The following is a 13,582-nucleotide window of genomic DNA, read 5'->3' on the forward strand; positions in this document are numbered from 1 at the left end:
AAACCAGTTGAGCTGCTGCGATGATCTACGCCAGGTTTGTGTTTCATCGCCCGCTGTGAACCGCATTTGTTTTTAAAGTGTGGGTCAAAGGTCGATGATGGTATGTGATTTGATTCGATTGGAGGTGATAAACTTGTTTGTCAAGGCACAGAGGAAACTTTGCTTTGACAAACTAGTTTATTACAACTGAACAAAGAATCTTATTGAGCCACATAGCAAGACAAACACACACACACACACACACACACACACACACTGCTGCCAACAAACCAACACTGAACACTCAAGTGTCAAGTTGCAGGCTTGTTTTGCCTCATTAATAGACATGGACTTTTATCCTGTCAAGGCTGGGCTGGTTACACAGTTATGAGGAAGTTTAATGATTAAGTCGACTGTGCTGGGACTCAATCAGTCACAAACTCATTACTGAGAGGTAGAGAAGAGAGGTGGGGCGTCACCTGACTCAAGACACTGACATGCAGTATGGTGCAATTCTCGCACAATGACTCACACGCAACTCACTGAAAATGCAGAGCTGAGATGAAAATACACTCGCCACAGGAGTTCACTTCGGCTGGGACACAGAGAACGGTGAGTATCCAACAATGTTTCTATCCAATAACTGGTGTCATTTGAAACAGGTAACACACACTGAAGCTGTCGTTTGTGTGATAACTGTTGGCAGCTAAAAGAAAACACACAAAACCAAAGAAAACAACCCGAGGTGTGACCCACGTAACATCCAGGTTGTCTCCAGGATGTCGTCAAACAACACCGGACTCGTTTAACACGTTGCTTTTGGGGAAAGAAAACGCTGTAGGAGTCAAACCTTTTCAACGTAACCTGAGGCAAAATGTTTCTCCCTGGACGTTTCGTTTGGCGGGTTTTACTGATTCTACACATGTCGGCCTTGGGTTTGGAGCCTTCTGGATACGACAGTGATACGGTCATGTGCTCACAGGTGATGACAGGATTACTCTTAATTTTCTCCTCTACTGACAGAATGTTTTATTCTCAAAGCTTTACAACCATCTCTCACAGTATTACATCATACTGTATGCACATGAATAGAGACCTCTCAATAACTTTATTATATATATATATATATATATATATATATATATATATATATATATATATATATATATATATATATATATATATGAAAAACAATAATATTTGCTCTTCAAACTGATTTCAAATCAATTGTGACATCTTCTCTATTCAGGGTCTCTCTAAATGCACCATGAAGGACGAGATGTTCCTCCTGGCGGAGAACGACGGCGTGGACGTTGAAAAGGTGACAGCAGATTTCAAGTTCTGCTCAAAGACCAGCGACCAGTGCATTTTATGTCTGGTGATAGACACCGAGCTCCACGTCCATAACACCAACGTGGAGTTTGAAGGCAGCTCTGAACTTGATGAGGAGTTTGACTCGGAGGGAGCCAGAGACTCAAAAGGTGACACAAAACTTTACTGACACAAACTAACTTTACTTTCTGTTTCACTGTAAAATGTACTCCTCTTTATTGTTTGTCAAAAACGACCCAGTGAACTAGTCTACCTTTCGGTTTTGCTCGGCACTTTTATCTTGTGCTTTGCAGACATTTTAAATCCAAACTTTTTGGATTGGCTTCATTATTTTGCATAATTCCAGGAAAAAAACGACCCAAAAAACTGAACAACCACGTACTTTGGAACATGACATCTCTGCTATCTTACTATGAGGGATATGGGATGTAAATCATTTAATGGTAAATCAGGGAAAAAAGTTTTATACAAGATATAAGCATATTATCTCTAGTTGTTATCAACTCAAAACAAGACAATATGATCCATGTTATCTTGGGCTTGATGTGCTGATTTCACAGTTTTTTACACTTTGCATACTATGCAAATAATATGAAGAATAATAATGACACATGGAAGTGTAATAATAACATGTAGAAACTCCAAAGATGTCACAGTGAGCTGTGGAAGGTTGGGCAATCATCACTAAACATGGAATTTAAATTGTGTATAAAATGACAACAAACAATATTTCAATCAATTTAAAGTTGCATCGCTGTCACATTTGCTCTGCTGCAGCATCAGTGACCATGTGTTACAAGACACCATCTACCATGCCAACATGCAAGAAAGTGGAGTTTACAGTCAATCACACAGCTATTACACAGCAAAACCGCACACAGGTACTGTGCCGGTCTGTCTACAACTACAATTCTTACTTCAAGCCACCATGTTGTATAAAGTCTATGTGTATATCTCCGTCTTTTATTAGATATCCATGGTGATTACTCAGCCAGCTGGGGTTTCTTTTGGCAACAAAGTTTTCGTTTATCCTCATAAATTTCTCCATCTGACTCAAGAAGTTGATGCTCCCTCTCTGAACAAAGGTAACGTTTGTCCATTCAGACATTAGACATTGAATTCACATGCTTTATATATATATATATATATATATATACACAGTGCTTAACATCACCATATTTCCTCAGTGTGCTCACGGAAGCTAAAGAAATGTGCCGAAGAATGTCGTGGTAGGGGAAAAAAAACAACCCACACTAACAAAACATTTATTATTTTTCCTTGTGACTCTTTTTGACACTAAACCAGTTTTTACTTTCTTATCTTCAGTGCCTGAACTCAGCATTGTAATTCCGAAAGAGATGAATTCCGTGGAGCTGCAGTTTGACGGCAGAAACGACAGCCTCCCCGCTCTGTGCATCCAATACGAGGAGAACGGAATGTGTCAGGTCAGTGTTATCGTTGCCTAGATTTGGTGACACAAGGTTACTGTTCCCCAGGTCTGTTTTCACATTAACCAGAGACAGAGACAGATGTTACTCAGTCACTCAATATTGAGTTTCTATCGCCCATAGTCAGAAATCACAACCTGCCTCATCGGGCCACAGTACTGTAATAAAAATCTAAATGTAAACAAACGCTATCTGTAGCAGCCAGTATTGATTTGATTTAGTTTAGAGGGTAAATGATTAATGCAGGATTACTCCTCACAGTGTTATTTGTGAACAGTGAAAGTCGTTAAACCCTTGGAATTAAGCCTTTGAGTAAATATTCTTGCAAGGAAAGTGAACGTGGATCGAGATCAATAGATCTATAGACTTAGGGTGGCTTCAGAGTTCAGTTTAGATTTGCCACTACACTATCAAATGAAAATAAAACAGATAGATATAGGAGCCCTCACATCCACTAGATGTATGTACTAATATGTAAACTGCAGCCATTGGAGAGAGTTTTCTGCCTCCTGCTCCTTAGACTTGTGGGTTGCCAGGTTTGTTTCTACAGGTCACATTAATAGTGACTCCCGATGTCTTTAGTTGGTTGGCTATTTGATTTCTACCCGACACATTAACTGCGTCCAACCTCAGCAGTATGATGCACATTTTGCACTCCAGTCTAATTTCTTGTAGACTGTTATATTTGATTCAGAGATTGAAGACGATGCATTTTTCTCTCCATGTTATTTTACAGAGGTGGAACAGAGGAACCATCCCACTCTCCTCTGTGACCCATTGCATGTGTCTCATGGTAATCTCTTTCTCATAGTTAACATGTCAACATCACCATGTCCTCATATGACTCATGTGTTTCTGGCTTTTTTAAACAGGCCTGGTACGATGAGAAGTATGTGCGCGCTCAATGGTGTCCCTTCACAAACATGGGTGAGAAGCACTAAGTTCCTCTTGTCTTTGGTCAAGTTCACGGTGTGAAGAGTGTCGTACTTTAGCGTCGGTATGCATTCTGTTTCCTGTGTGTCCAGGTTTCTCCCATAAGACTGTGTGGCGGAACGTGTCAGTGTCTGTGAGACCAACAAACAACTATGGCCCAACGCTGTTGTGGAACCTGTCTGCCCCCTGCAGGCTGGACGGTGAAGTGTGGCCATGTCGCAAAGAGAACAGCTGCAGAGAGATGAAGGGCTTCAGACAAAAGCTGGCAGATGGCGCATGGAGACAGAACAGTAAAGGACTCTGGGTAAGAAAAACAAAACTTGCATTCACACTGAAATAAGAATCTGTGAGTTCTGTGGCTGCTGAATTTGAAAGAGGATTCACTCTCTTCCAGGAGAGAAGAGGTGCTTTTGAAGACATTGACCTTCAGCCCTCACCGTGTGTTATGGTAAAGTCTTTTCAACTAAAACAGCTTTTATTTGCTCCATAACGTGATGACATTTTGGCCTTCAGACCTCTTCACGAGCAGAAACACTGTGACGCTGGCACTCATTTATAACATGGGCCACGCCTACTTGACACATGTGCAGGCAATCACGGCAATGAGCCTCCACCTGTTGGGAGGGAGCAGTCAATCAAGGGTAACTTGGTAGTAGAAACAGTAAAACTACTATATTTAAAGGTTTTAAACTGTATATATATGTCAAAGGAGGAAAAGGAGAGATACTTTACAAATAACAAAAAATGCCTGAAGGAGGAAATGAGATGGTTATATCAACAGAAGTTGTTTTTGCTTCAAGTTGTGCTTCTGTGTTTTAATTAATGTTCTTTACCAACATATGACTTTGACTTACCACAACAAGGGAAAGTTATGAGAAGGATGACACACATGAGGTTATTCCTTTTATCGGAATTTCTTTTCCTGTATGAGGATGTTTGAAGTGTTATTACAACAACCACAGCAGCACTTTCCATCAGGAATAGGTATTAAAGTCCATTGAGATGGTGTTGTTGGAGGGGCAGTTAATCTCAGATTTCTGTTTTCTGTTTTCTCTTACAAGGTTCTTTGATTTTGTTGTGGCTTTTTTTTCCATATATCGTCTGTATTTTAGTAGCTGCTTCATTAAGAACTGATTTTTCTTTTTTTATATCTTCTTTGCTGAAAATGATAATAATCTATTTCCATTGGTCTAAGTAACGTGTTTTTGCCGTGGTTTATAGGGTTAGGGTTAAGATAAGGGTAGGGTAAGGGTAAGGGTAGGGTTAGGGTAACTACCTATACAAAGATCTGTGAATAGGTATTCTGTCTGATAATATTTTTTGAAGAAATTGCAGTGGGTTTGCATGAAAAATTGGATGAATGTCTTTTATGAAGTTGAAAGTTAAAATAAGGGAAATATATCCAAAATCTAAATTCATTCAGTAGTGTGTGACTGATAACACACTTTACCTGTGTGCAGTCTAATCTGCTGATCTGCATCAGCTGTGTGTGGCACCTGCAGTCAGCGGTTACTATCGTGATTGCACCTCATGAGATACAGAGCAGGTCCATTTAAACTAATTGTAAAGTGCAGACTATGCTTAATATTGCTCAGATGATCTCACTGTTGACTTGACAAAAGACACTGATATCGGTTTTGTGAAGATAAAATCAAAAATGGCTGAGAATTAACAGTTTTAAAATTGGGGACTTGTGTGATTTTGGGAGAGGTCATTTTTACTGTATATTGCTGGATGTTCTGCTCACACTCAGAGAGACATTCATGATGGGAGTCTCTGTGCTGTGGTAGTTATGTTGTATTACACTAAACAAATGTGTCTACATTCTGGTGGAAAATCATATGTAATGAATGATATTTGGAGACTGCAAGTTGATGGAATAGGCTGAAAATTCCATTCATTCTTTTAAGTGTAAATGTGGAAGATCTGTGAGGGTCAGGGGAAGTATGTGGGACCAGTGAATGGACTGAATCATGTTTCAGATAACTTTATTTATCCCACTATGGACAATTCAGTTTAACAGTTTCCCAGCCAATAGTAAATGAATTACAACATTATTTCAACATTACAACCTTGAAGCTGTGAGTGAAGCAGTCGCAGGGAGACAAGCAACTACCTTTGACACTGAGCAATTAATAGCCTGATAACAGAGGGAATGAAAGAGTTTCAGTGATATCAAAGAGCAGTGAGGTTCACTAATGACCAGGTCACTAAACTGGACTCCAATAATCTTCGAGTAGACCTTGACCTTCCCGTCTTGTCGTTCACAGAAAAGCCTATTTCACCAAAAGATAAGAGAAAAAGTGAAAAGACTTTCAATAAGAGAAAGATAAACAATTTTAGAAACACAAACAGAGTTTAGTGGACTCTTTTGTTGTCCACGCTTTAACCACTGACTCCTTTGTTACTTAGGCCCCTGAACGGGAAGCCAGCTCACTAGATATTTTAAAAAGAAAACATATCTTTCTACTCTAGCCTTCAACTAGCTCCTTTTTTATTCCACCCTGTGTTGTGTTTGATTTGCATTTTTAGTTTATTTTACAGTTAAAACAGGGTTTTTAACCTCTTGACTCGAGCCACTTCCCATTTTATTCCACCCTGTGTTGTGTTTTATTGTTGTATTTGCATCTTTTTTCTTTTTAAATTGTATTTCCCTTTTATTGTGAAGCACTTGCACTTACTAGCTGCAATCCTTGTATGAAAGGTGCCATACAAATAAAGTTGGTTATTATTATCATTACTTATTCTAATATTAGAATATGGAACTAGTAAGAAGAAGAAAATGTCTTCTGCAGCAGAACAGTAGTGAGATTGTTTGCAGGACAGGTATTATACTTTTTTTTACTGCAAAATCCTGTTTCACTGTGAAGTTACTCCTGATTGATTGCTCCCTCCCAACAGGTGGAGGCTAATTGCTGTGATTGCCTGCACATGTGTCAAGTAGGAGTGGCCAACGTTATAAATGAGTGCCAGTTTCAGAGTGTTTCTGCTCTCAAAGAGGTCTGAAGGCCCAAATGTCCTCACTTTCAGTTAAAAAAAAAATGTATGCCAATGTTTTTAGTCTTGTTTCTCAGTCACCATCTGTGTTCTCAAGTGACAAACATTGAGTCACACGGTGCAGATGTCTGAATCCTATGTTTCTTCATTTGTCCAGGTGAAAATAGAGGGAATGAGACATGAGTTGGGTCCGTTCTGCTTTAATCAGTGTAAGTTTGACACACTTTAGTAACGACAAAAACATGAAAACAAACAAAAAAAACAATCACTGAATAAGACCGGGAACAAATCAAATGTGTTCTTGTTGCAGCTGACAGGTGGCGCTGGTCTCTCCTGGCTGTCGGTGTCATGTTGCTGGTTTTCTTGACACTGCTTGTGTTTTATATCAAACGTGACTTTGTCAAGAGTAAGTTTAAAATCTGATTTCCATTCTTGCTTAAGACGGGTTAAATTTCTCTGCTCTGGAACTAAAGCATTTTTGTAAAACATGACCACAAATGCTTCTTTAAGCCTTAGTGCCGTGGGAAAAATGCACAACTCCTTTTGTGTTGTTGAGTCAAAGTTATGATTCCTTTTATATCACATGTTTAGTAGTGATATAAAGTATCAATAATTGTGCAGAAGTCACAAAATATTCATGTTTTTCTTTTCTTTTTGTTCATAAAAATGAACCAAATCGGTTGTGCTGGGAAAAAAAAGGATATAAGACGCTCTATATTACACATTCTTATAGCCTCTGTATATATTGTGCGTTTAAACATATGTAAACATATGTAATGGAAAAAAGCAGCCTAAATGCTGTGTGTTCTAAGGGTTAATTTAACCTTTCTGTTTTTGGGAATTGCTCTGATATGTGCATGTACCTGCAGACACAGTATATTTACTGTTCATTTCCACACTTCTACAGAATGGGCATGGAGCTGGCATCATGGTGGATTTGTAAAAAGTGAGTTTTTTTATTTCATCATAATGGATGTCAGAACAAACAACATTTCTGAAATCCTTTTTTTTTTTTTTTCTTTTCCCTCATTAAAGTTGGCAGGAAAGATCACGTGGTGCTGCTCAGCCCCCCAGATGTGGATAACGTCGTCACAGAGTCGGTCTGTGGACTGGGCTCTCTGCTCTGTAACCAAGGCTTCGACGTGACCGTGGACCAGTGGAGCAGGACAGAGCAGAGCACTCTGGGGCCTTTGCCATGGTTGCATTCCCAGCTTCTGAAACTGAATCACCAGGAGAGCCGCGTTGTGGTCGTTTTGAACCACAGCGCGTTGCAGAGAGCGGAGGAATGGACTTGTCAGTACAAGGACGAGGTCGTGACTAAGAAGGAAGACGAGGGTCCTTGTCAGGTGTGGTCTCCTTACTCGGATGTGTTCACGGCCTCCCTGCGCCTTATTCACGATCACAGGCAAAAGGGCAGAGCCGGAGAGCGTTTTCTCCTGGTGAAGTTTGCTTCCAGTCCAATCAATGACAGGAACCTGCCTGAGCTTCTACAAGGTCTGCCTCTGTTCCAGCTCCCCTCTCAGACCCAAGCTCTCCTCACTGAGCTCAGACTGGGAGTGAAAGCACGGACTTCACGTGGAAAGTCGCGATGGAAACGGTGTGGCTCAGATGGATGGAGAGCAAAGACTAAAAACTCAGAGACGAAGCCATTAAATCACTTGCCTGGAAAGACATGAATGAAACCAGACTCTTGGAAAGTTTGGTTACTGTCAACCGAAACAGATTTTCTGTGTGATGCCTGGTCAAGCCACCTGCTGCTGTCACTACAGCTGCTCCAGATGTGGCAACCAGTGTTCAAATCCACATGGATGTCATGTCCGTCTTTGCTGCGCAGATGTGTATCTGCATGAGTGTCAGAGTGATTTCATGCATGCTAAAGAATCTGAGGACACATTCAGTACGGATTGGGAGCGTTCAGACCGTAGTAAGCGCAAATATGTACATAAGCAAATCACCACGGTGGAATAGGGACAAAGGTGTGCTCGTGCTTTGACAGTCCCGGCAGTGACATCAATGCCTGCGCTCCCCTGTTAAAGATTAAAATATGAGTTGCTGTAAAGGTTGTTGATGAGGTCAAACTAACACCAAAGCAAGAGAATGAGAGGTTGAGCTGTGGGTTCAGGTGGTTACGGTTGTGTTATGATGTCACAGAGTTACAGAAATTGAAGCACAATTTCTTCATCTGGACTGTGTGCATTTCTCTTGTGGATTTACTCGAATAAACGTTCAACATCTTAATGTAAAATGCTAAATAATCAAAGTTGTAAAAATAAATCTGAAGCTGAATGTGTTTGATGGCTTCAAAAGAGCAGTGAACTCAATAAAACTGACAACGGATCATGGATCTCTGTTATTATTTGACAACTATTCATCTCTATATGGTGTTATTAGTATTGATTCATTTTCTATTGTTGTGAATATGCAACAAAACACACATCCTTGATGCTGCTAAATGTCAAAACAGAATATATATATATATATATATATGTATGTATGTATGTGTATATATATATATATATATATATATATATATATATATATATATATATATATGTGTGTGTGTATATATGTGTATATATGTATATGTATATATATATGTGTGTGTATATATGTGTATATATGTATATGTGTGTGTGTATATATATGTGTGTATATGTATATGTGTGTGTGTATATATATGTGTGTATATGTATATACATATGTGTGTGTGTGTGTGTGTGTATAAATACATACATAAGTGTCAGTCTCTTTCACACTAGTCTATAAATAAGTCCATCTATAAATAAAGTGGCATGTGTGTGTGAGTGGTCAGCACTTAAATTCTGAACCGTGCAACCTGCTCGTGTCAGTTTCAGCTCACTGAGAAGCGCTTGTTACTCACTGCCATACCTTCTGGCGGGGCGGTGCACGGAGGCTGACGCGTGCACCGCTCGCTCGGGACGTTCCGGGTCAGTGTTTGTAATAACAAGCGACAACAAGTGCTAAAGGAACAGTGCTAACTGCAGTCCTGAGTCAGTTAAAACAGGTAAATAAAATCCACGAGTCATTGATTAACAGCCGAGTTAAGCTCGAGTTTAATGTTGTTGACTGTTCTACTTTCCTCGAGTCGATGTTGTCAGAATGCGACGCTGTGTAAATGTTCTGTAAACACAGTAAACGTTCAAGTGGAAATAACCCACATAAAAACACTCTCAGTGAGTACACTTTTATGATTAATCATCATTTTTACTTGGAAAAATAAGACAACCCTGAAATGATATGACACTGTCACACATGGAAAACTCAGCTCTAAGCTTGACTTAATGCAGTGTAGACGTTTTAATAATAATAAATATTGTACTGTTTGGTCAGTGAAGATTTTAATTAAATATAAAACGCAGTACACTGTTACATTGGGTCACAAAACATGTATTTAAAAGTCACAATAATGACTGTGTGTAAAATGTCAAATTGAAGAGAAATAATTATACATACTTTTAAACAAGTGTACAATCACCTGATTGTATGAATTGTACTTTGGACCATGTTTTAAAACAATAATGTCATCTCTTGACAAAGTAACCTTTTAAAGGTTTTCCCACACACTTAGACGGTGATATTCAGCTGCAACCGATAAGTGTTGCTACATTTTACACACTGTCCATCAAGTATAAGTGGAATACGTTCAAAATAAAGGGATATGTGGCCCCCTGGTGGAGAATAAAATATAAAGAAATCCCTCCTTTTTTTCTTACATACTGGACAAAGGTACAGTATGTAAGAATTACAGTAATCTAATGCTGACACTGCTGATTGTAAAAAAGGGAGTAGAAAAGTTCAGCAAAACATGGCTGGTTTTTTATAAACATGGTGGCATGGTGTATAAAAGGTTTATTCAAAGCCTACAATAACCAAACAACTTTACATTAAAGTGATTATTCACTTATACCACCGTTTCTGCAAATAATCCTTAAATGTCACACACTCGATCGATGGGATAATCATTATTGTGATTGAAAAGTTTTGTGGCGATGACTCATGGACTCACGAGGCCGAGTCTTCTCTATAAATAATAATAAATAATAATAATAAAAGCTTGTTTTTGTTTGTGTGGTTCTTCCTCTCAAACATTATGTTCCTGGAGCAGATGGGCGTACGGATGCTTCACAGGAAGGTGCTGCAGGCTACGTGGCTGTGTTGTCTCGTGGCCACTCAGGTGCACCCTTGTCCCAGCAGCTGCAGTCAGTGTTCAGGCCCAGAAAAGAACCAGTGTGAGGAATGCAGAGCAGGATGGATCCTCCACACTAACACCTGTGTAGGTACTGTATGCGCAGCACGTGCATCAGTCTGGAAAATGACACGTTAATCACTGAATTCATTATGTTTTTGATGTGTTTTCATAGACGTTGATGAGTGTGGAACCGAGCTGGGGACGTGTTCTCCCAACAGCTACTGCTTCAACACAGAGGGGTCCTTTGAGTGCAGAGGTCAGGGGTTTAGAACTGCTTATATGACTTCATAAAAAACTAAAATATTATAAAAATACTACATGATAATTCTCTCCTCAGACTGCGATTCAGCCTGTGCGGGCTGTATGGGCAGTGGACCAGCACGCTGCAGAAGATGCGCGTCTGGGTTCAGACTGACAGGCTCCAAGTGTTTGGGTAATTTTAAATCAAGGAGTATTATTTCATGAACATGCAAACATGTCACGTGTCTCCGAGGAGCGGCAGCAGTCATTTACTCGGCTCTAAAAGTGTCGTGTATGTTTTTTTTTTGCTAAGATATTGATGAATGCAGTGACCGGGTACTCGCCTGCCACGGTCTGGATGAGATCTGTGTCAACACGGACGGCTCTTTCCGCTGTGACTGTGCTCACGGATTCCGCCACAAGGACGGTGTTTGTGTGAAGAAGCGACTTTCCAGTGAGTCTTATCATACGCACAGGCACACACATCAGGTTTGACAGTTCACCTCAGTGTTGTTGTACTTGTGAAGCTCCCTGTGTCAGACTCGGACACATTTTTAAACTAGGACTAGGATCAAGCCTCATAATAACTGTTGTGATTGGATTTAAACTTTTATTATAAAATACGACCAACAACATATGTTGCTCCAGTGTTTTATATAATTTATATATAAAACATCTAAAAGAAAAGTCATGAAAACACACTGCACAAGTGTCGGTGTTGGTATTGTGACCTGTGTCACTCCCCCAGCAGGCGTCCAGGAGAAGGGTCTGTTTGAGGACATCCAGGACGACGAGATGGAGGTGCTGCAGCAGATGTTCTTCGGGGTTGTGCTCTGTGCTCTGGCCACGCTGGCGGCTAACGGAGACTTGGTCTACACGTCTGTTTTCATGGGAGCAATGGCAGCCATGGCAGGCTACTGGTTTTCTGACCGGGGAGACCGTTTGTTATACGGTTTCTTTAAAGGACACTAAAACATTTTTTTTTTTTATGGCATGTGCACAAATACACCACTGTTGAAGCAGGTGTCATGTAAGATCTTCTTCATATTTGGTGTGATATGGCAGTTGCTTGTTTGAAACTGTCTTGATCGATTCTATGAAAGTATTTTTGCAGGATCTCATTGGACGTATCAGGTGACGAGGGTGCTGGCCACAGTCTTTGCATGAGTCATCACAACATCCTGTTTCGGCCAATCAGCTTTGGGTGAACTGTTCTGACAGTGGTTACAATGTAACAAGACATTTGTTTTTTTTGTTTGACAAGAAAATCACAACGAGGGACAGAAAGAAAGTCACCTTTATTTGGATATAAACAAGCTGGCCAACACTCAATAGTAATATTCTGATACATCACATACAATAGCAAACTGGCACTGAGGACAGCCTCCTATGTTTTTAAAAAACAGGAAACATTACAGAGTATCCATGCGTCAAACAAATCTTTTACTCAGTCTCACTTGTTTTGTTTTTTTTCATCTAGGGACTGCCTCTGATAAACGTCTTCTTTTGGAGTAGATTCTCTCTCTTTCGTGTGCATTCACAACACAGTCACGCCCCGGAAAACAAAGCACACACACACGCACACACACACACAGCCATACACACACACACACACACACACCCATACACGTGTGTATCTCTTCTCTGTTTACATTTACACCCGCAATCTGGAAAACATGCTGCACTCTCACAAAACTGCACAGGCTGTCTACTAAGGGGACACAGTAAGTGAGACAGACGCACGTCACTCTCAAACACGACATCACACCGTCACAATGCACGATGCAGATGCAGTTAATGTATGAGGGGCCGATGCATCATGGGAGATTAGCTCACGTTCACACATGTAGTCATTCAGCATGCTGGACACTCACATTTAACTTGTTCCTAGGTCTTTACTGTACAGGTCAAACATTTACTTATACAAATAGTACAGTCTCAAACTGGCATATTCAATAAATAAATAAATAAAGCTCAACTTAAATGAATCATCATAATCATAAAAAAGTAAACAATATTTTGTTCTGTCCAACGGAAAGGTTTGTGGCATTGGTCACAGTGATTTGTTTAATCCAAAGTTTCTCGCGACATGTAGTAAAAGAAAAACAACCCGCACACAATAAACAATAACGTGAAAATGTATGTTAGGCTTCCCATACTTTTCCTTGAAGGCCTTATGAAAATCACTGGTGAATCTACAGGCCTCAAAAACTCCCATTCTCTCCACACGGCTGCTGCTGCTGCTGGGCACAGATGTAGACTTGACCACCGGGATTAAGTCTACGCCTAAGCCCAGGTGGTGCGGCCTCCGGCTGCTAAGCCTCGTTCCTCTTAAACCTTTATTTTTTTTTATAATTTTTTTTGACACAACAGTTAAGAAATCACTCTGCATAGAGAACAGGAGATTATCCTTAGATCGTCACTTTCAGTTGGCACGTTATGT

General features: G+C 40.1%; 2 protein-coding genes across 4 annotated transcripts; both read left to right on the forward strand.

Annotated features, from left to right (window-relative positions):
* Positions 1-337: 337 nt before the first annotated feature.
* On the forward strand, positions 338-9,056 carry il17rc (interleukin 17 receptor C). Of its 2 annotated transcripts, none has more exons than XM_058631314.1 (15): positions 338-591; positions 686-961; positions 1,229-1,460; positions 2,089-2,192; positions 2,282-2,396; positions 2,499-2,540; positions 2,638-2,756; positions 3,496-3,552; positions 3,632-3,686; positions 3,785-3,996; positions 4,087-4,140; positions 6,847-6,898; positions 7,000-7,095; positions 7,597-7,635; positions 7,725-9,056. In XM_058631314.1, exons 2-15 carry the CDS (start codon positions 854-856, stop codon positions 8,363-8,365), a joined length of 1,926 nt encoding a protein of 641 aa, XP_058487297.1. In that variant the 5' UTR covers positions 338-591; positions 686-853; the 3' UTR covers positions 8,366-9,056. The 2 variants fall into 2 exon arrangements, with proteins under 2 accessions (XP_058487297.1, XP_058487298.1); XM_058631315.1 differs by having other exon boundaries at positions 758-961.
* A 514-nt stretch (positions 9,057-9,570) lies between these two features.
* LOC131460902 (protein disulfide isomerase Creld1) lies at positions 9,571-12,650 on the forward strand. Of its 2 annotated transcripts, none has more exons than XM_058631790.1 (6): positions 9,571-9,714; positions 10,816-10,987; positions 11,072-11,155; positions 11,237-11,332; positions 11,453-11,593; positions 11,888-12,650. In XM_058631790.1, exons 2-6 carry the CDS (start codon positions 10,816-10,818, stop codon positions 12,109-12,111), a joined length of 717 nt encoding a protein of 238 aa, XP_058487773.1. In that variant the 5' UTR covers positions 9,571-9,714; the 3' UTR covers positions 12,112-12,650. The 2 variants fall into 2 exon arrangements, with proteins under 2 accessions (XP_058487773.1, XP_058487774.1); XM_058631791.1 differs by having other exon boundaries at positions 9,572-9,714; positions 11,891-12,650.
* Positions 12,651-13,582: the final 932 nt, after the last annotated feature.

Source organism: Solea solea, chromosome 6 (assembly GCF_958295425.1).
Source record: "Solea solea chromosome 6, fSolSol10.1, whole genome shotgun sequence".
NCBI classification, from domain to species: Eukaryota; Metazoa; Chordata; class Actinopteri; order Pleuronectiformes; family Soleidae; genus Solea; species Solea solea.